Source organism: Lutjanus erythropterus, chromosome 2, assembly GCF_056507025.1.
Source record: "Lutjanus erythropterus isolate fLutEry1 chromosome 2, fLutEry1.hap2, whole genome shotgun sequence".
NCBI lineage: Eukaryota > Metazoa > Chordata > Actinopteri > Lutjaniformes > Lutjanidae > Lutjanus > Lutjanus erythropterus.
In genome coordinates, this window is record NC_139318.1 from 33,862,028 (window position 1) to 33,884,741 (window position 22,714).

Here is a 22,714-nt window from a genome sequence, read left to right on the forward strand (position 1 = left end):
TTGTGCATTTTCTCATCCGATAGTTGAACACATTAACAATCAATAACCAGTTAATCAATTGTAATAATGAGATGCAAAACACACATCTTTTCTCAGTAAAATCAATTCTAGCTGCAGTCTAGTTATATGAAACATTCATTCTTGAAGCACAAATAATGTGAAGGAGCAGAATAATGAAATGAGGTGTCTGTTTGTATTCACATATGAATGGCAACAATTTGGCTGAGAGAAATCTTGTGAGCTCTGGAGAGACGGTACACAAAATATATATTGTCCCCTGATACATTTTTAATTGAAATTCTTAACACAGATTAATTGATAGATGTAATCATTAAAGATGCAATATGTATCCATTGTGGGTATAAGTTTTATGTACTGCAGTAGACGCAGTGAGCTGGCGCCATAGACTGTGTGTTAAATAAGTCAAAATCCTATCTAATATTTGATTAACGGTTGAAGTGAGTTGTTTCTCCCTCCTCCTCAGACTCAAAGCTCAGGCAGTATGCAGGAACACTGCAGGAGTGAAAAATGAGTGCAACACGGTAATGTGACAATAACAAGCAACGACAAGTCCTACACTGTAAGTTGATTAGCTGTTTATAACTGTCTGTTGATGTAAAGCTCAGCCCGCTGCTCTGAAGATACACACTCTGGAGTTGGAGTTCAGTGACTGCCTGCCTCTCTACCTGCCAGACTCCATTGACATACTGCTCAGTTTAACCATTATAAACATCTATTCCTTCTAAAAGATTAGTAATGATTTTTTTATGACTCATAAACAGATACTTAGTCATTCAGCAAACATTTGGCATTGATTTGAACTCAAATTAATGAAGTGGGCAAACTAAAACAATAGAATAGAATAGAGAATAGAATTTTCAAAGGACACTGTGTTTGTAGTGCTTTCAGAGTAACAAGGATTTCAATCTAGCATGTCTCCTTAATCTCAGATTGGACATTTTATGATAAATTATAATAAATATATAATAGATTTCTCCTTTAACATTGCTGCCATATGGACTTTATGCTATATAGATCTTTTTAAAGAAGAATTTAAAAATGTGACGGACAGTTGTTAGGGCATAAAACCAATGATCAGTTGATTTTAACAAACCCACACTTGCTAATCTAACAACAGCAAACAAAGTGCTAAAAAAAAGGTTAAATTGGAATATCAAATTAAATCATGACCCTAAAATTGAAAGTCAGATCTAAATCATGGATTTGGAGAATCATGACGTCCCTAATGTGTTAGCATGCAAACCGGTGAGCTCGCATCTACACATATGGAGAACAAAAGAGTGCTATAGGTGACAGCCCCGAGATAGTGATCTGAAGTGTCTGATTTAATAGCCGGGTGGCTTTAATGATAATCCACTAGCCTCTCCCTCCCTCTTTCCCCCTTAAGAGCTCCCTTGGATGACAGGAAACAAACAGTGCTCTGACACTTCCCGCTAATTAGCATCATTAGCATACGGCCATTATGTGGCTGGACAGTAGCATGACAGGGCTCTGAGAAAGGCTACAGCGATGACCTTTGGTGGACAACACCAGCTGTCAGTAATTACCCATAGCACTGGCCAGAGGGATGGAGACAAAGACTGACTCCTTGTCCTTGAGGACCTATGGCACCTAGGAATATCTCCCCTTTTTATTTTCCTTTTCCTGTATGTGAAGTTATTTATAGAAAGAAAAAAAAGTTTGCTCATGTGCTAAAAGGCCCTTATATTGTTGTTTCTTAACCTAATAATGAGGAACCTTAAAGTTTTATAGGCTTTGGGCTGAGCTTTGACTAAAATGTGTGACTAAATGGAGAGATGCACCAGTGTGTTTGCTGCCAGAGGCTTGTGTATGCACACTGTTGACAAATATACTACACTGAGTGGGAAATAATGACTTAAACACTGTTGCTCCCCAAATACAAATTTAAAGTCTTCAAGTGGAAATGACTGTATTCTCTGCCTAAGTGCTGGTAATCACGAGTAATTGTTTGTTGTAGATTTCTTGAGCTTCTAACAGTCTTTGAAGCTATAATGTTGACTTTATGACTCCATGTTTCCTTTCATCTCTGAGCGCAACTTCTGTGCCGATGAGGCAAACAACTCCGAGCGGTGTGTAGTGAAAAGGTAATTTGAAACATCAAAAAATTTGTTTGGAAAATTATGTGCATAGAGATGAAATAGCTACCTGGTGCAGCGGTACCCAAATGTATTAACCTGCCTCTCCCAAATATAATCACAGACAAGTACGCATCAACACACACGCAGGTGGGCACATAAATTCACAGAAGCATTACTGATGCTATACTTATCAGTGCCCCAAACTGATGGGATGCGTTCCTCGGCCCAGGGGTTCCCAAACTTTCTCATGTCAAGGACAGAACAATAGATGCACATTACACCACAGACTCCCCATTTGAGGTTCAGTCTTAAAGGCATAATATGCTGCATCTTTCTAAAAAAAAAAAAAAAAAACTGTACAGACTCAGAAACATAATCCTTTTCAGTCATAACTTATGACCCACTAGAAGTGTTCAGTGGGTGCTGTATCTGCAAACGGCCTGCCCTCTGCCTGTGATTCTCATCATTTGGGATGTTTTACTTGACATCCTAGGAATTAGAAATAACAGAAAAATTATTAATAATAAACAGTCTTCACAGTCAATCAATGATCAAACTTGGATCACTATATTACATAGGAAGCCATCTCCCTTCCTGTTGAGAGGCACTTGCAAGAAAGTGACGGCAGATATGGACAAAGTGAGCTGAACACATGAAAGCATTTCAGTTATCCTGAAAACAGGGTTATGTTATAAGATGTGGGCGAAACTATGTATTGTGCAGTTTTTCACAACTTTGAGAGCATGGCACTCAAGGTATGTCAGCTTTCAGAAAAATGTCAATGGCATGCCGTAAGAACAGCTGACAGCAGTTAAGAGAGCCACCTATCACAGGGCCTTGTATGAAACATGAACAGTGATGCAAGTCAGGTACTCATAAAATGGATCACCATTACTGGTTTCTTTGTTGTTATTTATTTATACTGCTTATATATTAAACAATTTCTATAGGGGCAAGTAAAAACTGACTTTGGGCAAGTAGGTTTCTGACCCATTTGTTGTTTCTTTCCTTGTTGCAACTTCTAAAAAATATAATGAAAGTTAAAATATTCTATTCATCCTTTTGTTCTGGACCCTCTACAACCCATAAAGACCCCTGTTGTTCCCCAAACCACAGTTTCACAAAAAAAACACATCCTACTTTTGTACAAATGTCCTCACTCTCAAGTCTGAAACACATACTGGTCCTCACAAAGATAGAATTACCAGAGTTTTACACATGCACATACATGTGTCCTTCTGTATACAGTATACACTAACTTAATAAAGTTCCAGCTAAAGTCTCTTAAGTTTTCCCACTGGCATCCTCGCTCAGCAGTCTTTATTTTTACATTATGTTGTCTTTCTTTCATTTTTCATCAGGAACGTCGGTTATGAAGGTTACTGCTTCAGATGCTGATGATCCTACGTATGGCAGCAGCGCCAGAGTGGTGTACAGCGTGCTGGATGGAGAAAAAATTTTCACCGTTGACAGGCACACAGGTAAGAACGATAAAGACCACACATTCAGTGCTCAACACCTACACCTGCTGTGTTTTTCTTCTCATAAGATTTTCTCAAGCTCCTTTTTTTTTCTACAATACCTTAAGCAATCTAAAGCTCAGAGACCATAATTCCCAGATCAATCAAGATTTGTGGCCAAAAACATAAAATCAATTGGCCAAAGACAAGCAATTTTCTAAAGTTTAGCCAATAACTACTGGCTCTTTTTAGCCAACACTCAAAATACCATATGGCATTAATTGCTTGGCTCAACTTGGTGTTGCACCTCCAAGTGTTTGACGAGCTTAATTCGTATAATGAGTGAGCAACACATAGCACATATTACCTGAACATTCAGTGCATGAAAGTACAGTATATACCAGGGATGTAGTGGTAAATATAGAGGTGGCAAGACTGTTGTTTATCTTGTTTCATTGATTGATGAAGTTGGTTTAAAAATAGATGAGACCGTAAGCCTCATTTCAAAGAGGTACATAAACTTGGTTTACATCCTTGATTTACATCAAAAATATACAGGAATTGAAGCACCTTTGTTTCTGCTCCCATTTTTCATGAGTTGAAGAAAAAATATATGACTTCTTAGATGCACAGAAAAGGTTTATTTCTCTGAAATTCATTTCACAAATTTACGTAAATCTGTGATAATAAAGATACCACATTTTATTTCCCAGGAGGGGAAATGATTGGCTTCTCTGGTATTCTTATTCTAACCTTAACCAATCACTCCACATGACTAAAACTAACCAACCCAACCAGCAAAGGCAACAAGTACTAATCAAAGGCAGATTAAGGTGGGTCATGACTTCACTCTCCTGGGAAAAAAAACAAATTTTAACAAATTTGTGAGACATAAACTTTTGCAGAGAAGAAGTCTCAGAATTTTTACTTCGACTCATGAAAAATGGAAGTAAAAAACATTTTTTTTGCATTTATATTTTTGTTAAGAATATATGTATATATTATGTATATTTTTCCTGAGTTCCTGACTTTGCTTATGCTTTGCTGGTGTCTATCAGACGAAATGCATTGGGTGTTTAGCAGAGCAAAGCCTGAAAGTTTGTGTTTCTGCCTCAGTGGTGCTAAAACTCAAAGAAAAGCAAATTTGTCTAAGTAAGCACCATTATATCAAAATCCTGGGTCCCACCAGATCCAGATTTAACCTGTGAAGGATCTCCCTGAGCTATATAATGGAAGATTCCCTATTCCACACCTGGTCTGGGTCTTACAGGAGTGACCCACAGTCTTTCAGGAGTAGCTTAGCACTGGTGTTGCCTTTGAATGCCCCCCCAGGGAAAAGCACTAAAGTTTTAATGATTCCTTTTTTGGTCTCCACCACTTTGATTTGGTCAGCCTGGGAGCGTGGATGATAAATGGCTCTGCCTTGGTGGGACTAGCCTGGAGACTGGATGGTTCATTCCAGCTTCTGTTTCACTACCCCCAATCCACCCGCCCCCTTTCTCCACTTTGTAGGCAGACGGGCCCGCATAATAGGTGCAAGTCAAGAAGGTCAAAATGAAGAGGAGACAGAACAGCTGCGAAATCTGCCTCATTAATATCACTCTCACTCACCCTGACAACAAACTGAGCAGCGAGTCGCTGTGTTTTCTCTGTCGCTTTGGCCGTGCAGGAATTGTCTGGAGGTGGTTTTGAGCATCTGAGCGAAAGGGGAGATTTCTCAAGGGCTCAACCGTACACTGTGTGTGTATGGATTTTTTTCTTTTCCATTTTAAAATAGATGATCATATCATTCTTACATAGAAGAGAATAAAAATAGGTTTAAAAGGAAATATGCACTAAACCTGATTTACAGAACAAGAGACAGAATCATATCAGAGTTGGTTTCATTAGCCAAGTTTCAGTAAACATACAAGGAATCTGACTCAACTAAATCATTGCTCTTACTTACACAAGCAAAGAATAGACTTGACATGGGAGCCAGGAACATGGAAAACAAAGTTAAAGAGCAGACCAGATTGTTATGCACACAAGGACAAATATTGCAATGAATAAACATGAAGTGGATGATTATATACAGTATATGCTTTTCTACACATCTATGTACAGTAAAGACCCTTTTAGTCCAATGCCACTGTCATGTCACTGTAGCTGGAGCTGGAGTTTATCTTTAACACACCCCAACCCCTAACCCTCATTTCAACTCGACGGGCAGAAAGAAAATAAGAGTCACCAAGGCCATCTTTGTCAGTCTTTCCACTTTCATAACAATCAGCAACTACGATTTGATCAAAATAAATCCTTAATTCATGTGTTAGACTCAGCAAATTGCTGATACATTTGTCCAATCGCCCAACCCTATAATTGTAGAAAGATTGTCTGTCCATTGAGTGAGTGCACAGGTTTGCAACTCTGGTCCCATTTTTATTTTTATAATTTTTTCAAATGACATTCGCAGTCCTGGAGAATGAGTGACCGCAGATATTCAGAAGACCTTGAATTTTGTATTTTGTACTTGGTACTTGTTTTGCCTCCACCTAAGCTCCATCCACAAAAAAAACCCATCATAATGTTAACGACAGAAAAAGGGTCTATATATAGTGCAGAATTTATATGGATGGAGAATATCTTTAAACTGCAAAAATATAAACTGTAAAAATGTAATCTATGATGGATTTTTTTGGTGTTAAAAGAGTTACTGTGGGACAAAAAAGGACAATGTCTTTAATCCAAGAATACAGTATACAGTTATCAGCTTCAGCTTTTCTTCTTGAGATAGAATTTTTTTTTGTTGGATTACTTTGGGTTTGGTTGAATAGACTTCACTCAGAATTACAACAACTCTAAAAGAACTAATTCCTTACAAAATAATAACAAAAGAGTTGATAACAATATCCGTGACACACAATATGTGGTGCAGTGTACAGTGGCGTATCAATGAGCCGTCCTTTGGGCCTCTGAATGCCTTTTGTGTGAGTGTGTGTGTTCTCACATGTGGCACCTCAAAACTCCACCATTATGTTACCGCCGTTTCTACAAGAGGCTGCTGTGTACTTCTCAAAATTTTTTTATTGTGTGTCGTTCCTTGTTGTTGATTGGCTTTTTGTTCTGTGCTAACGCTGAGCCAATTACTTCCTCTTCTCCGTCCTTCAAAGGCACACTGGCGACAAAGGAAGCTTCTGTATTTCAAAACAAAAAGAACAATGACGCGAGTGCAAAAAACAACACCTGCTCTGTACATCAATGCAGTTGTTGAAAGTGCGCGTGAGGAGTTGTGCAGGTTTTCCAGTTTTGTCCACACCACAGGTGGCTGTTCTATGTGTTGTGCGCTGTAGATTAATACATAGGGAGCGCAGCAATATATACTGTACAGATCATCGCTTGCTGGCAATGCTCACACAGCGGCAGAAGAAATTATACTCTGACAGGCGCAAAGGCGAGCTGACACCTGAGCCTGGCAAAACTTCTTCTCTTCAGTTATTACGGTGGCCATGAAGGCCCAAATAGCAAGCCAGCTGGTTTTGTAGGTACACAGTAGAATTAGATTTCCATTGTAGAGTGAGATGAAAACAGAAATGCAATTGATGTGAGTTAAAGAATGATTGGACCAGCATCATTTATTTTATATTAATGTAATACATTACCATGCTGAGGCACTATTTCACAGTTGGTGTACATGGCCCTATTACTCGGTTAAATTGGTTAATGTTAAGGCTACGTGATACGCATTGGAATGTGGACCACATAGACTGACTGAATTCATGAATACAGACCATGTAGACTCATCTACATATAGTCTAAGCCATGATGTTGGAGCAACGGTGCTGTACACTAGTTGTGGACTGGGGCTTTACTTTTGACAGGCCTGATTTAGATGCATCCCCTCTGGCCTTTGGTGGATGAAAGAGGAGCATGTCATCTGCCTCCCTCCTTAACTCCACTGCTGCATGTACTGTATTTTGGCTACTCACAGAACATGGCCCAGGGCTAAATGTGACTGGAATCAGTGAGTTGTGTACCCAACACAATGCAAACCTTTGGGAGTGAGACAGCACACCAAGCCCAGGAAATGCATCAATAGATTCTGATGTGGAAAATCCCAAGGGGTAAAGTGGAGTTATATTACTGCTGCACAGTAAACCAGCCAGCTACTGATGCTGCTGCTGCACTGCTGCTGCTGTTGGGCCAACAAGGAAGAGAAGTGCCAACCAAGAATAACCACGTGCTAGCTTCTGTAAGTGTGAGAGACAGATAAATACTAAAAAGAGAGAGACCACAGAAGTGGCCCATTCACCCAATTTACACCTAGTGTTAAAATGGGATCTGTATCAGGGCATGAATTTTCTGGTGGTCACAACAGCCATGATCCCTCAGTTTGGCCTTATGGCCTTCAAAAAAAAAAATGGATACCCTGCAGCCACAGTGCCCTTGATGCCCCACCAGCATCTCCTCTGCCTCATCCATGTAAAACAGGTTTGTAGACGTGTTAGATTTTGAGCCTGGTGTAAACTGCTGGAAATCCCGGCCTGTTTAATTGTGATGAGTGTAACAAGTGTTACTCTATAATTTTGTGGTTTGCACTGACAGACTGGTGTCTCTGCTAACAGTTATAAACAGCTACATGTTATATATACATGTGTTATATACGCTTGTCTCCTCTATGAAACATCTGTATTTTAATTCTGCTGCTATCCTGTGGAAGCCCATTTCTGTCGTTCTGTGATACTGGAAGTCATTATAATGAAAAACTTACTCAAAAAATTAGCTTCCTCAAAATAATGACTTCAATAATTAGTCATTATGTTGACTAATTAATTATTGATTTGAAATAATACCAAAAATAGGATATATACTATATAAAAATAAAATCATCCTTAACTCTTAACTCTTACGTTAAATCCATTACTTCTGTGAACTTAAAATCATTGTTTAATTTGATGGCCTTGCTGCCCTGGCATTAAAATTCCAGGCCTGCCAGATACATTATCCAGATAAAAAATTATCTTATCTTGCCTTTGCAATTTTTTTAAACACATTCTTGTTATCCTCATTGACATTGGATCTCTGTCCTCTTCAGCAAAACTTAACCATGAGTAATGAGTAATCAGAGTTTTATGAGTTGTTGAGTTGGGGGAAACTTTCTAAACTCTGTGAAATTCTGTCTCAGGAATGTTCTTTATCATCTGTCCCCTCTTGTAAATTCAGTAAATACAATACATTAAATTATTCCTTTCTGTATAAGAAATATTGTGCCAGTTTGTCCCAGTGTCTTGTTGTATCGATGTGAAGGCTGCTTTTATTAAAGACAGAAATTAGAAGCTTTTAAATTTTAATTTAAATGGAAAAATAATTCTATAAGAAAAAAAAGAAAATTGTACACAGATTTATTGTTTGATTGAGAAAAGTTTTAATTTTTTTGTTCATATTACAAAAAATATTGGATTGTTGACCTTTTATCATATTATCATACGATGAGTTTTTGGTATCAGTACGTCCATAATGCAACATGATTTTTTCTTTTTCCTGATAATGTGTCCTGATATAAATTGCATTTTAATAGCAGGTGTAAATGTGTTTTTTATACTATTCATATACCAATAGTTCTTATAAAAGACAGACAAGCAAGGCCTACCTCAGTCAACGACCTGTTTTGAACTGACCACTGACTCTGTTAAAATGCAGCAGAATGAGTGAATTCAGTCACTGAAGCTTTCTATCTCACTCTCTACACTACGGTATATCACACTCTCTATGTCCCTCGCTTGCTCTTTGGAAAACCACTTCTCAGGGTTGATTGCAGTCTTACCCACCATGGAAGAGTTGTAATGCCGTTCGGGTTGGCTGAGGCATGCCTTCATCCTGCCCCTATATATTATTCATTTTAATACAGCTGAGCCATAAAACGGTGTGTGCGCAGAGGCACAAATATGACACAATCTCTTCCATCCAGCTCGTCTGAGGAGGTGAAATGTAATGTGCCGCACTTGTGTCTCCATGATACAGTGCTTAGCAGAAGTTGATATTCAAAGTGAGGAAGGAAATATAGTTGGTTATTGCATAAGTGCTTAACCACTAATGTAACCTTTCTGCTGGCCTCACTTACTACTCCTACTCTCTCCCCACTCTCCATCCTTCTGTCTTCCTCCTTCAATCCCTCCCCCATCCCTCAATCATTAGGGATCATCATGACAGCAGTGGCAGATTTGGACCGTGAGACGCAGGATCGTTACGAGCTGGTCGTCAAGGCAACCGACATGGCAGGACAAATGGGCGGTCTCTCCGGCTCCACCACGGTGACCATAGTGATCACAGACGTTAATGACAACCCACCGCGCTTCCCGCAGAGTGAGTGTCTCCCGTGCATAATCTTACTTGAGACGGAATGAGCGACGGTGAGACACAGGAGGAGGAAAACAGCCGAGAGAAAGGAGTCAGAAATGAGTGAGAGCGTAAAAGACAGAAGTGAGAATTAACAGAGGAAGGAAAAATAATGAGGAAAGTGATAGCTGAGACATAGCGACACTGAGAAGATGATAAAAGACACAGTATAGTTTGCAAGCTGCAGGCCGCTGACACCAATAAGCAATGGCAGCATCAGCGACCATACTGAATGGCCTGCATGTACTCAGAGAAAATCACCTAACTTCAATTTATTGGCCTATCAAACCTTCAGCCCATAACAAAGTAGTCTATCAAATATGGAGAATTGATGCGTTCCACTGCACGTTTGATCATTCTTTTAAAGCGCAGCTCGAGAGAAGACTGAATCAATGTGGCTGATTGTTCCCTCATTGTAATGTTATGGATTTATGATGGTGAGCTGGTTTTAGGGGCTAAATGGTTTTCAATGCACACACGCGCAACAAGTTGAGTTAAAATGTTCAGCCAAAAATGTGATCTGTCTCACCTCACCACGCAAAAACACTTAATTCAGTTGAAAGATACCGTAGCTTTCTCTGAAGCAAACAGCTCAAAAGTCTGTTTTTTTCTCTGACATACTGCATTAACAGAAGTATATGTCACCCAGTAAAATAATCTAGTTTCACACCAGCACCCAATGTGGTGTACAGACATATAGTTTGTATTGTCTGTATTTTTTGAAGTTGGGCTGTATGAGTTTCTTTTCCATAGTCGTTGTTTGGAGTTTGGAGAAGCAGCGGTGTAGGAGGCTAAGTAATGTACTGCTGTGGACCAGTTCAGCAGCAACATGTATTTTAGCCACATAAAAAAGGCCCACCTAAATAAATCAATTTATTTTGAATATTTTCACTGCTTCGTCTTACCGTCAAGCAGCTTTTCCCAATAGGAAACCACTGTTATATAAACCAAATATAACTCTGCCCAAAGCCACCAGGCTCCTTTGGAAAAAAAAATTGCAATTTCACCTTGCAGTACACAGGATTTGCTTGTCTACCGCTGCCTTGATCAGTTAGTTTGTTTGTGTTTTTTTTGTGACTTTGGTGTTCGAGAGGGTTAGTTTGGATTCACCAAAGTCACACAATAACAAACTAATCAATCGAGGCAGTGGTAACCCAACAACTTCCATATTCTACAATGTGAAATTACTGTTTTTGTCAGAGGAGTCTAGTATGCTGGACATTTGGCGTATATAACCACGGCTTCCCATCAGAAAAGGCTTCAAAAACTTCAGAAACTATCCCTTTAACATGCTAATATGCTCCTCCTCACTATTAATAATTAGCTTTATGAATAAAATAGGACTTCCCCATCTTGCTTTCATTTCAGCTTTTTATTTCTGCCTCTTTTTGGAGATAAACCACAACACTATTAGTTTTGTTACAGCTGGAGGAACACCATCTGACAGCCTGGTTGATTGTATTTGATATGTCTCCACACACCTTTTCTTATTTCTGTATAAATCCTTTTTTTCATCTCGGTAAATCATATTTACCCAGTCAGAGGGATAAACCCAGCAGGACTGTAGTGTCTCCACTCTGAGTATGTATGGGGAATAGATAGACTTTGGAAAGCAGCTTTTTAAATAAGATGCAAAGGAGGATGGATGAATACTGTATATATAGGGACTTTGATGTTTTCACATGATTTCCCTCTTGAGAAAAATAAGGTTTTATCTTCTTTTTTTAAATCTTTTTATCTTGCTACTAATGAATTCAAATCTTATACATTATTCTGTCATTTGATATATGACTTAAGATTTAGGGTTGACAACGTGTCAGCAGAAGTCACTTGATGACGTACTCACTTGAAGGGACAATTTGGATTATTTGAAGTGGGATTATGTGAGGTATTTATCCATAATCAGTGTTAAAAAGTAGCCAACAGAGGCAGCAGCAGGAATCTTGGTGTTGGAAGCTAAGCAATGAACTGGTGTGGACAGGATCCACAGCAAAACATATTTTGGCCATTTAAAAAAGGCCCACCTAAAACAATCAATATCAGTTTAAGAGCATGCTATATTTAGGATGTGTTCATTGCTTTACCTTTCTGTCAGACAACATTTTCTGATGGGAAATCAGTCGTATAATCCAGATATATCCATCTGCAAACCAACCAGACTCCACTGGCAAAATCGGTCATTTTGCTCTGCAGAACACGAGAGTTTCTGGTCCAGCGCTGCCTTGATTGATTACCTTGTTTGTGTTATTGTGTGACTTTGTATCTAAAAAGGTTAGTTAGGATTCGCCAAAGTGACACAATGACACAAACAAGCTAATCAATCAAGGCAGTGCTGGAACAGAGACTTCCTGTGTTCTGCAAAGTTTTTTCAAATGGAGTCTGGTTGAGGGAGAGGGAGCAGTATTTAACTTATATAATAGCAGTTTCCCATTGGAAAAAGCTGCATGCTGTGAAAATATTCTAAATATAGTGTGCACTTAAATTAATATTAATTCAATGCAGATATTTTTTTCAGGTAGATCTTTTTTTTAAATTGCTAAAATATGTGTGCTGCTGATCCTGACCGCAGCAGCTCATTACCTAGCTTCTGTGCCGGGACTTCTCTCTGCTTCTCTAAAGTGAGGGCATGCCACCTGCAATCTACTGTATATCATATTCTTGCTATCGATAAGTAACTCGCACAATCCCACTCTAAATAATCTTTTTTATATTCATATAAATTCAATAGTTACCACTGGATATTAATCTATTTATATTTTTCTAATTGGAATGTACAAAACAAAACAGAAACAAGAAAACATTGTGAATTGTTCAGATGGAGAAACTTGTTGTGCATGGAGAAAAGATAATAATAATATTTTGAACACTCCATTTTATGCGAGTGCGATGATGACACTGACAATAACCGCCTGAAGTGTATTTGTTGCTGTTCTTTCATTATAATCCCATCCCAACTTCATTTTTCCATTACCCGTCTCTTCCCCTCTTTACCCTCTTTATCTTTGTTACTCTCTCATCCCTTCCTCCTCCCACTTTTCTGTTTCTGCTCCCTATCCATCTCTTCACACAATGTCCTCACTTCCCACCCTCCTTTTTCCACCTACGGCCTTCCATCTATTGTTCCTCATCCTTCTTACGCTGGTGTTTTTCCACTTTGTCCTCATGTTATTACTGTCCCTCATCCTTCTTCTTGTGTGGGGTTTTCTATGCCTGTGCTTTTTTTTTATCACTTCATCCCTCTGCTGCTTTGCTGAACCTAACTCTGGTTGTTTTATCCTTCCATGTGATTTCCACCTCCGACCGCTTATTCCGTGTACCAGAGATGTACCAGTTTTCGGTGTCAGAGGGAGTGGCCGTGGGGACGTCAGTTGGACGCGTCATTGCCACAGATGCAGATATGGGAGAGAACACGGACATAAGCTATCTGATCAAAGACGAAGGGGAGCACTTTAAGGTCACTACCGATGTTGAGACACAGGAAGCTATTGTCTCCATCAAGAAGGTACAGTTAATTTAATGAATGCTGTGCTGCAGCTGTTGTTGTCTGTTAAGCCTATATTATTATTTTTTTTTACCAAGAAAGAGGCAGAAACAAACAAATACAAAACATTACTCTTATATACCCACTTTTCAGTGCAAACACAATTTTTGATGACTCTAGGTCTCGCTTTTCTCCACAACATGGTACAAACAAGTTAGCTAAGTGTTATTTTCTGCTTGTGATAAAGATTTGATTCTTCCTAAGACCTGTCCCTTTTTGGTCTGTGCTCCAATAACAGCTCTAACTATCTAGCTAAACTACATCAAACATTAGCTAGATTGTTATCTAGTGTTTTGCTCCATATCAAAATGAGAGTTAACTACCTAGCTAATCAATAAAAAACAAACTAGTAAAAAAAAACAATATTGTGCCTTGCAAAGTGACACCTTACTTGCATTTAAAATGAAGCTTTATTGACGTTACTCCAGAGCTGCCTTGGTCACTACATCTGCATTGCACTGTAGGATATATGATCCAGTGTAGTGTCCAGTACTTGCATACAACATATGTATAATGTTTAATATCTCCCTGGAAATAATATCCACCTGGTTTCATACAAAGGTTTCAGACATACTAAAAACTTTCACATAACGTTTAAGCTCACTAAACAGCACATTAGTATGAAATTTTGGATTCAGCCTGAGCTTTCTCTCAACTGTTATTGGAACAGAGAGCAAAAAGGAGCTGGACTTCAGACAGGTCAGTTTTGTATAAATCCTCATTATAAACAAGAATGAAGAGATTGCTGCTTTGTGCTGGAAAAGTGTGGCTCAAAAACCAGAGTAGCTGCCGTTACCAGGTATGCTAGTCACATTGCTTGTCAGCATTTGTTGTGTTTTATTTAATATTTAAAGAATATTTCAAGCTTGTCACACACAGCACCAACAGTCCCTGTCATCTGACAGAATCCAGTGAAAGTGATTGGGATTCTGTTGGCTAGAAATCAACAGGAGGCTGGGCCTTTGCTGGTTAGCATGCAACTTGCAGTTCTTTTGGTTAAGTTAATATGTCTTTCTAGTCAGAAAGCTGAACGGCTCTTAGGCTCTGTTCTGACAGAGAAACTCAAAGTGTGTTGACAAGATGAAGAAAGAGAGATGATTGGTCTTTGATGACTGATGATCATTAGTTACTCACCGGGGTCTGACAGGTGCTGTCAGTACTGTGCCTCTTCAAAAAATGTTTTCAACTTATTTTCACCTCACACTCTGTGCAAAAAAGAAAACAAATGCAGACTGCGAGCAGTTGTATCTTTTCATTGAAGATACAGGATGTCTGATGACAAAATTTACATGTTATATTCAGCCAGCAGCTGTATTTTTGTTCAATTGAATATCAACAACAAGGCAGTTTTCATTTTTCTAGCTACCACTGGTTAGCTGAAGCTTCAGACAACAATAACTTGAAAGAAACCATCAACTTGAACAAGAAGGAGTGCATACTGAAGCTTTGGGCTACTGATTGCTGAAACTGATATTGCAACAGTCTGTTGTCATTCATTAGTATTGTTTCAATATAGCTTCTGGCCATCAGTGTCGCTTCAAATAACCTGTTGTTTCCTGTTTGTGTTGTGGAACGTGTTTTTCTTTCAGTCGCTGGACTTTGAGAGCCAGCGCATACACAACGTTGTGGTGGAGGCAGTAAATAAGCATGTTGATCCTCGCTTTGTCGACCTGGGTTCCTTCCGAGACCAGACCATTGTTCGGGTCAGCGTGTCGGACATAGATGAGCCACCCATCTTTCAACCAGCAGAGGGCGCAATCATGGAAGTGCAGGAGGATGCCAAAGTAGGAGCGCTGGTTGGCATTGTCACTGCCAGGGATCCAGATGTGAAGAATAAACCTATCAGGTATGACCCAGGACTAATGGCAACTTCACTAAAATGAAAAATGCATTAGACTATTAGACTTAAAGCTGCAGTTGGTAGAAAGCCTAAAAATGGTTGATTGTTGAGTCTGAGTGCTGTGGAATTTTCTCCTTCCTGAATCCCTCCTACCAGATGAGCAGCACACGCTTTGTTAACATTGGCAGAAAGACTAATTATCTTACTGTAAACAGCGTGGTTGGCTCCCCCGTGGTTGCTGCTGCACACAGGTTTACAAGCAAATGTGATGATAAATCCACTTTTTGATCCCAAACGTTTAAAAAACAAATGCTAAGCTCTCATCTGGTCTGTCCGTGGCTCCACAATTCCTCCATGGTCGCGGCTGCAGAGGCTAACAAGCAGAAGTAAAAATAAATTTGCTTTTTAATCCCAAAAGTAAAAAAAAAAAAAAACAAACGCTTAGCTTTCTCGTCTGGTCAGTCTTTGGCTCTGTGATTTCTTTGTGGGTTGCTGCTGCAGAGGTCTGAGAAGCACGAGTGAAAATAAATCCACTTTTTAAGTCCCAAAAAATTTGAAACATACACTCTGAGCTCACGTCCTGCCAATAAAGGAGCAGACATCAGAGCGACTCCGGTGTTTCTTCCTTCAGAAAGCTCCAGTCTGTCAGAGCTCCAGGGCTCCACAGCTCTAAACAGCTGTCTGTTGGCTGTGTGTCTCAGCTCTGCCCAGTCCTCATGGTCCTCAGCAAAGCCCTGCGATAGAAGTGAATGAATACAACTAAAGGTGAAATCAAAAGTTACCAAATGAACTGACTAACGCCTGTGCTGAGCATGTTGCTCATGAGCTGGACTCTTCATCAAGTTTCTCTGTCTGATAATTCCATTCTATAGCAACTTTTCCTGCAGAAGTTTCCGACATTAATTCAGGGTCTCATCAAAGAAACGTGCGTGCGCAGCTGCACCAGTAGAACAGGCAACAGACAGGAACGCCTGTTTTGAGAAGATCTGTGATTGGTTTAAGTCCACTGTAATGGGCCAAATTCTCTAAAAGCTGAAAACAGAGCCAAGAGGGGGTTCAGAGGTCTAGTTCTGTCTCAGACCATTTAATTTGCAATATGCTGAAAAGTTATTATGAAATTATTTCTCAATGATAACAATGTTGTCTACCCTAGCTTTAAACTATTTGTGTGTACAGTGTCAGAAAAGAAAAATTATGGTAACTTTGTGATTTTTATAATTACAAACCCTGATTGGTATACTGTCCATATGGATAACATAGGATCATGTGTTGACACATTCAACTGCTATTACTTTAAATCAGGGGCAGGACCAAACTATTGCAATCCACAACCCTACAAACACGGTATATCCCTACAATGGTTCGATAGTGACATATCATTTGTGACATTGTAACGACGTTACTGCAGTATTAAAGTTACAATGTTACCATTAGTTATGCTGCTGTGACATTGTTTAAATCATGGCAACATAACAGGTGTGCTGGTAACCTTGCAACGTCTTCTGCATGATTTTTCTTGCAACATTGTTAACACACCACAACATCTACAAAAAGTGGTAGAAACATTGGGACAATGTACCGGCAATGTTTAAAGTAACCTGCTAGTGACACCCCACAATTTCAATTGGTCTGTTGCTACACATTGTGAAAATTATGTTGCAGCTGCGTTCCTGCATTGTCTTTGTGTTAGTAGGTAATTTGTCTGAAGTCTTTGCTCCCAAATCAAGACTGGCAAGTCCCATAACACACTCTTCACCAAATGTAGTATAATTATAACAATAGAGCCTTGTATTACTATTCATTTTGCAAGTTCAAATGTCAAAACAAAGCTGAAAGTTGTTGTGTCTCTGACTATAATTTTCAACCCTCACATATTTTTTTTTGTTGACCACTGCATAGGTTTTGTACCTGAAAGAGAATTATATTTTTCATATTTTTTTTCCAACTCGAGCACCATGAAGCTAGTTCTCCATAGTTCTGTCCTTCAACTTGATTGGATGCTTGTGAACTGATTTTGATTGTGACTTGAAGTCTATTGACTCGAGTCAACACTTCTGCTTAAAACATAATGGATAGAGTTACAGACTGTAGCTTTAAAGGAGAGAATCATTTCAGACTCGACAGTATTGAAGTTACTGGTGTGCATGTGTGATTTGATATGGTAATAATATTAAATTTGCTATAAACGAAAATCTTTTGGCTGTGTTAAAACTGGCTTTTAAAAAAGAGATGGAAATGTAGATTAAAATAGTACTTAGCTGCTGCAGCTACACCACTGCTTTTCACAACAGCCTGCTAAAGTATATCAACCAAAACATTGGCAATAAAATATTGCTGTGGAAAGGTTACTGTAAGTGTGAATAATGGCATTACAAAGCAAAGTTTTGCATGACAATGAGTACTTCAGTTTTATGTGGCTTGGACGGCACTGCAACGATGGCAGTCCTTCCATGCATCTACTGTATATTACTTCACCGCTGTAGATACATCTTTATTAGAGCAAAATTTCTGCAATGAAAAATGTAACTTTACAGAACAATAACTCACTTGCTGCAAGTAGATTCACACAGTAGGTAGCTGGCTTAAGAGCAGAATCTTTTTTTAAACAATTCCTCTTGAAGATGGAGTGAAAGCCCGAGCAAATGTGAACGGCGGGGCTTTTACAATGGATTAGGCCGTACTGTACGTCTCTCTTTTCTCTGCGATCGCTGTATGTGATAAAAACAATATCATCTGGTAATCTTCTGTACCAGAGTCCGTGGTTTATATGTCCTCAGAAGAGCAATTGCATTGTGAGGGGGGAATGTAGATAAGGCTAAGACAGTCTCACTGACAGAGTATACACCGACACGCAGTGCCTGTGCAAATTACCTCGATTAAAAATGCATGAGGCTCAGAGTTCCAGGTGTAATAAAGTGCAACACAATGGCAGCGCTGTCGTTCACCAGTGTCTTGGCAGCCCGGAGCTGAGAGTGTGTGATACGTGTGCGAGCATATATGAGTCTGTGTGGTTATTATGTGTGTGCATGTGTTTGAGTAAATGAATGGGTGAGTGAGTGAAAGGGAGGTTGGCCAGGAGCCACCTACTGGGCAATGTTAGCGAGCTCATGGCCTCTGGCATTGGGCAGCACACCTTCTTTGAACTCTGCTTAAGCATGCACCCTGAGTGATGATGTGTTAGTAAAAAAATATGCATTCAGTGTGGATCTGATCAGCAACACCAAGTTTTACTGGTGAGAGATTAATTCTGCCACTATAAAAGCAAGCTGCAAATGGAACCACGCCTCATGTAACAACTAAAACAAAGACAGTTGAAGATACGAGGATTCAGTTTATCAAACAGCTGGCAGAAAGCGTAGACGCGCTTGTCAAGAGATGCTCTTAGATGGAAAACAAACGCGATAAAACAATTATCGTGTAGTCTAAAGGACATAAATACTGCTTTGCCTGCATGATCAGGGAATGTGGAACACTGTGTGTAGCAGCCAAGTTAGTGTTTTTGTGGTGCAGACTGATTATGTTGGAAAAACGGGGGGGGTTTGATTTTGATGGTGTGAGACAGTGTTTACGTATGTGCAAAGGGATTATTAAGAGACTAAAAACATGGTGATGATGCCCCCCCCCCACTCCCATCCCACAAAAAACCTGACATGCACCGGGTACTAAGACTTCCTTTTCTTTTTTTTTTTCTTTTGAAAAATAATCACGGTAGGTGTGTGGGGAGGCAGGGATGGACAAAGACAAGAGGTTTATTTATTTGGACTGTCAGGCAATTTCTAAGAAAAAGAAGGAAAATAAAATGAGATATTCTGTGGCACGATTTTTGATTTTGGAAAGGAGAGAAAAATTTAATTTTCTTGTTTGTACTGGCGACAGATGTCAATGACAGGTATGATTATAACCTAGGACTGGGTGGTATTGCATAAAATTTACATCACAGCATTATTTGCAGTATGGATGGTAACAGTATTTATCATGATGTATTAGTCTTTATTATAATTTGATGAATAAAGAGATAAATTATTCTGCAGTGTTGAAGCATTGGTGTGGCAACTGAATGGCAGCTGTTACTGCATTCTAGAAGCTAAACTACTAAATCCATCTGTTGATTTTGAAGTCTGCTCAGAAACAAGCCATGTATATATTTATGCAAATCATTTCTTAACCACGGTAATGCATATGCACATAAGTGCGGATATTTTCCCTAATTAACAGGTCAAAAGTTGTTAAAACAGCTGCTCTTCTATCCAACTCGGTGTAATTTCTCAGATTAGTTTGTGACAGCGATCCCGCAATAATAATCACCTAATCATTACTGTACAAGATGCCTCATTTTCATCTGGTCTCCATGGTCTCTACCTGTTAGTCACTGAACAATTAATGTAACAGTTATTATAACACCTGTTAAGCAGAGTGACACATGTATTCAAAAGTCCCAGTGCCGTTATGTCTCTTGTCAACTTAAATTATTTTGGCTGAAACTAATAATAACTAATAATAGGACAAATTTCCAACACATTAAGGGTATTTGAAGAACATTTAATGTGCAAAACTGGAATAATGAGCAGGAAAAAAAAAAACGATAAAACCTTTTCTCACGTATATTTTACCACCCCTTGCAACCACTGCCATCTGACAGTTTGTAGATGATCAAATTTTGCTAGTTTTTCTGTTTTTTAAACCTGAACCATGTCCACAAAATGGCAGTTGTACCTGTGTATTTATCAACTGCTCCTCATCTTCGTTCTATGCACTGTCACTGTGTGTTTGGCTTTGCCATGTATCTCAAAATTTGGCAGAGCTCCGACATTATGAGTTCTTTTAACTCTTTGGCGTAACTTATTGTCACGCTGCAGCTCCTGGCGTGATCTCTGTTTCGGGGCTGAGTGAAGTCAGCAACGAGGCTGCGGTGAAATTATCCGAGTTTAGATAAAAGCACACTAACTTAACTGTGTAGCATGTTTAGCCATTTCTTCATTTTAAAACAAAGCAGCTAATTAGCTGGGGCAGGCTGATGATGACAAATCTTTGGATAACTTTTTTATGGTCTAGCAAAATGAAGGCTCTACCAGTCGACATGGTATAGTCAAGATTTACACCACCAGGCAAATTCCTAAGAGTTAACCCTCTTTACTATTCATACAGTCCACCTCTAATGTAACCCAGCCAAATCTAATTACCATCCTAAATGAGATGCATGTTAATGTTAGATGTAAGAGGACCGTATGATGACAGATACATGATTGCACGTACATGTAATATATGTAGGCAGTGTGATTGCCTGTGTGAAAGTGTGCAACCTCAGTTCAATATCTTAAACACTGATGATTGGTTCTCTGCCATGGTGTCCTTTGAGATGCAGGCAAAATCTCATTTCAAACATATCTTGAGGTCATTCTGTCCACATCTAGTTACACCACGACTAATAAAGAGCAGGAGGAATATTTGTTCTGCCGGAGTTAATTATCAGAATCAGTTTCATTTATTGACATCCGGTGACTGTAACTGAATTTAATACAAATGCAAATGCAATTCCACACCCACCACACAATTTAATAAATGAATGTGTGATCAGAAACCTATTTAAATCCATGAACTGGTTTAGCACGCGGGTCTCTTGACTTTATGTTTTATATCTACAACATGTGACCATCATTCTCACGAGACCTGGGAGAATGCTGGCTGGCATGTTTGTCAGAGCGGCCTTAAGAGCTTTATAATGCCCGTGGTACTTTATCATGGTTTATGTGGGCATGAGTAAGTCAGCCAGCTGTGTGTGTGTGTGTGTGTGTGTACGTGTGTATGTGTGTTGTGATGGGAGAGAGGAACTAAGAACAAAGAAACCTTTCAGCAGATTTTTGTTGACTCACCAATCTTTTCAGAGCACCAAGTACCCCAACGACGGAAAGATGCATTTGTGGTTTTTCTAGAGTGCACAATGAAAATTTAATGTTTATTTTCTTATTCTGAATAGGCAAAGAAAAAGTGACTGCATGGTTACTTGCAGTTAAGGGACGCAGCGCTATTAGGGTCAGAGGACCTGTGACAAGCCTCCAGTAAATGCCTTTAAAATATAATTACTTTAACCCTGGTCCCCTTTGTATGAGTTGTTATTATTCAGTGTAACCCAAAGTCAACTCCACAAGTCCTTACTAAGGTCTCAATATGAAAAATACAAATAACTTAATCAAATTACTTAACATTCTTGTATAAGTCTGGACCTTATCTCTTTCATCTCACGTACTGCTTATTTCTCTCAATAATAGATCTGTATCTTAGTTATTCGATGCTTCTGCACCAGTGACAGCCTTGTCCGGAGGTATGGTCCATCCATAATCCAGGAACAGAAGGGGAGATTGTCACCATATTTCACGTTTGGTGGGATATTGAAGTGTTGACACTAATCTTGGGTTCTCACCTTGAAACTACGGTGGCTGTATGGATCTTTTCTGCCGCCAGGTTGAAGACGTGTATGGAGCGTGCACGTTTCAGAATTTGCAGCTTCTTTGCAGCAACGTCCTTATTTAAAGCACAGTTGTCCTGTGGAGCTTGAATGCCTGTCTGTGCGTAGGTTCAAGGCAGCTGCTGTGCACTTTTGTGTCATCCTGTATGTGTTTTCATATATGTTCCTATATGTTGTTTACACTTGCTGAAACCCATATAGGCCTCTGCGACAAATAATAAATTGAACTGAACTGAACTGCTGTTATTGAGCTTCAGGTGATTGTACCATGTGATAAAGCTCTCCATCAGTCCTCTGTAAAAATCATCTTGAATGCCCGGGCAGCACTGACTATGTGTAACTTGTTTTTCATTTCAGTGCACTTATTTACGAGTTAGAGCAGCCCCTCAGCCTACATGAGCAGCGCGTGTCACTAGAGGTTTGGTGTCTCACCAATTTTTCCTTCATGACTCAAGTGGTTCTTAGCAAAGATAAACACTGAAAAGAATTGGTGGTAGTCATATCAAGATCATATCAGCAAAATGACAGCTCTCACTATTGTAGCGATGTCTATAGAATATGTACAAATGTCACAGACACAGAAGTATATATAAAATATAAAAATCAGGTGAGGGGCAGTCCTTTTGTAGGTGCTCCCTAATTCACACTGCTTTCAGTTTAGAATTCTATACTTCTCTTCAAAACTCTTCTGCTAACTCAATGTAGAAAGACAGAACAGGCGGTACCAGCATCACAGCAGCAATAATGCCTGTGTGGTACCACAGGTGTTGAAGTCTCTAGTTCAGCCAAGTAGTAAGGCCGTCATGTACAAGTACATGTAGCCAGTGTGGCCTTGGCATAAGCGAAAACAGCATGTTTCTCGCTGGAATCAGACACATCAATATAGTGATAACTTCACACGTGATTTTAAAATGC

The 22,714-nt window shown here is 39.3% G+C and overlaps 1 protein-coding gene across 1 annotated transcript in view; it reads left to right on the forward strand.

The window, feature by feature from the left end:
- cdh22 (cadherin 22) overlaps positions 1 to 22,714 on the forward strand; it is a 113,006-nt gene that overhangs the window by 34,577 nt on the left and 55,715 nt on the right. Inside the window, exons 3-6 of the mRNA XM_084737797.1 lie at positions 3,482 to 3,601; positions 9,755 to 9,922; positions 13,276 to 13,457; positions 15,086 to 15,342. Coding sequence (XP_084593923.1) covers positions 3,482 to 3,601; positions 9,755 to 9,922; positions 13,276 to 13,457; positions 15,086 to 15,342 — 727 coding nt within the window. The remainder of the gene's footprint in view (positions 1 to 3,481; positions 3,602 to 9,754; positions 9,923 to 13,275; positions 13,458 to 15,085; positions 15,343 to 22,714) is intronic.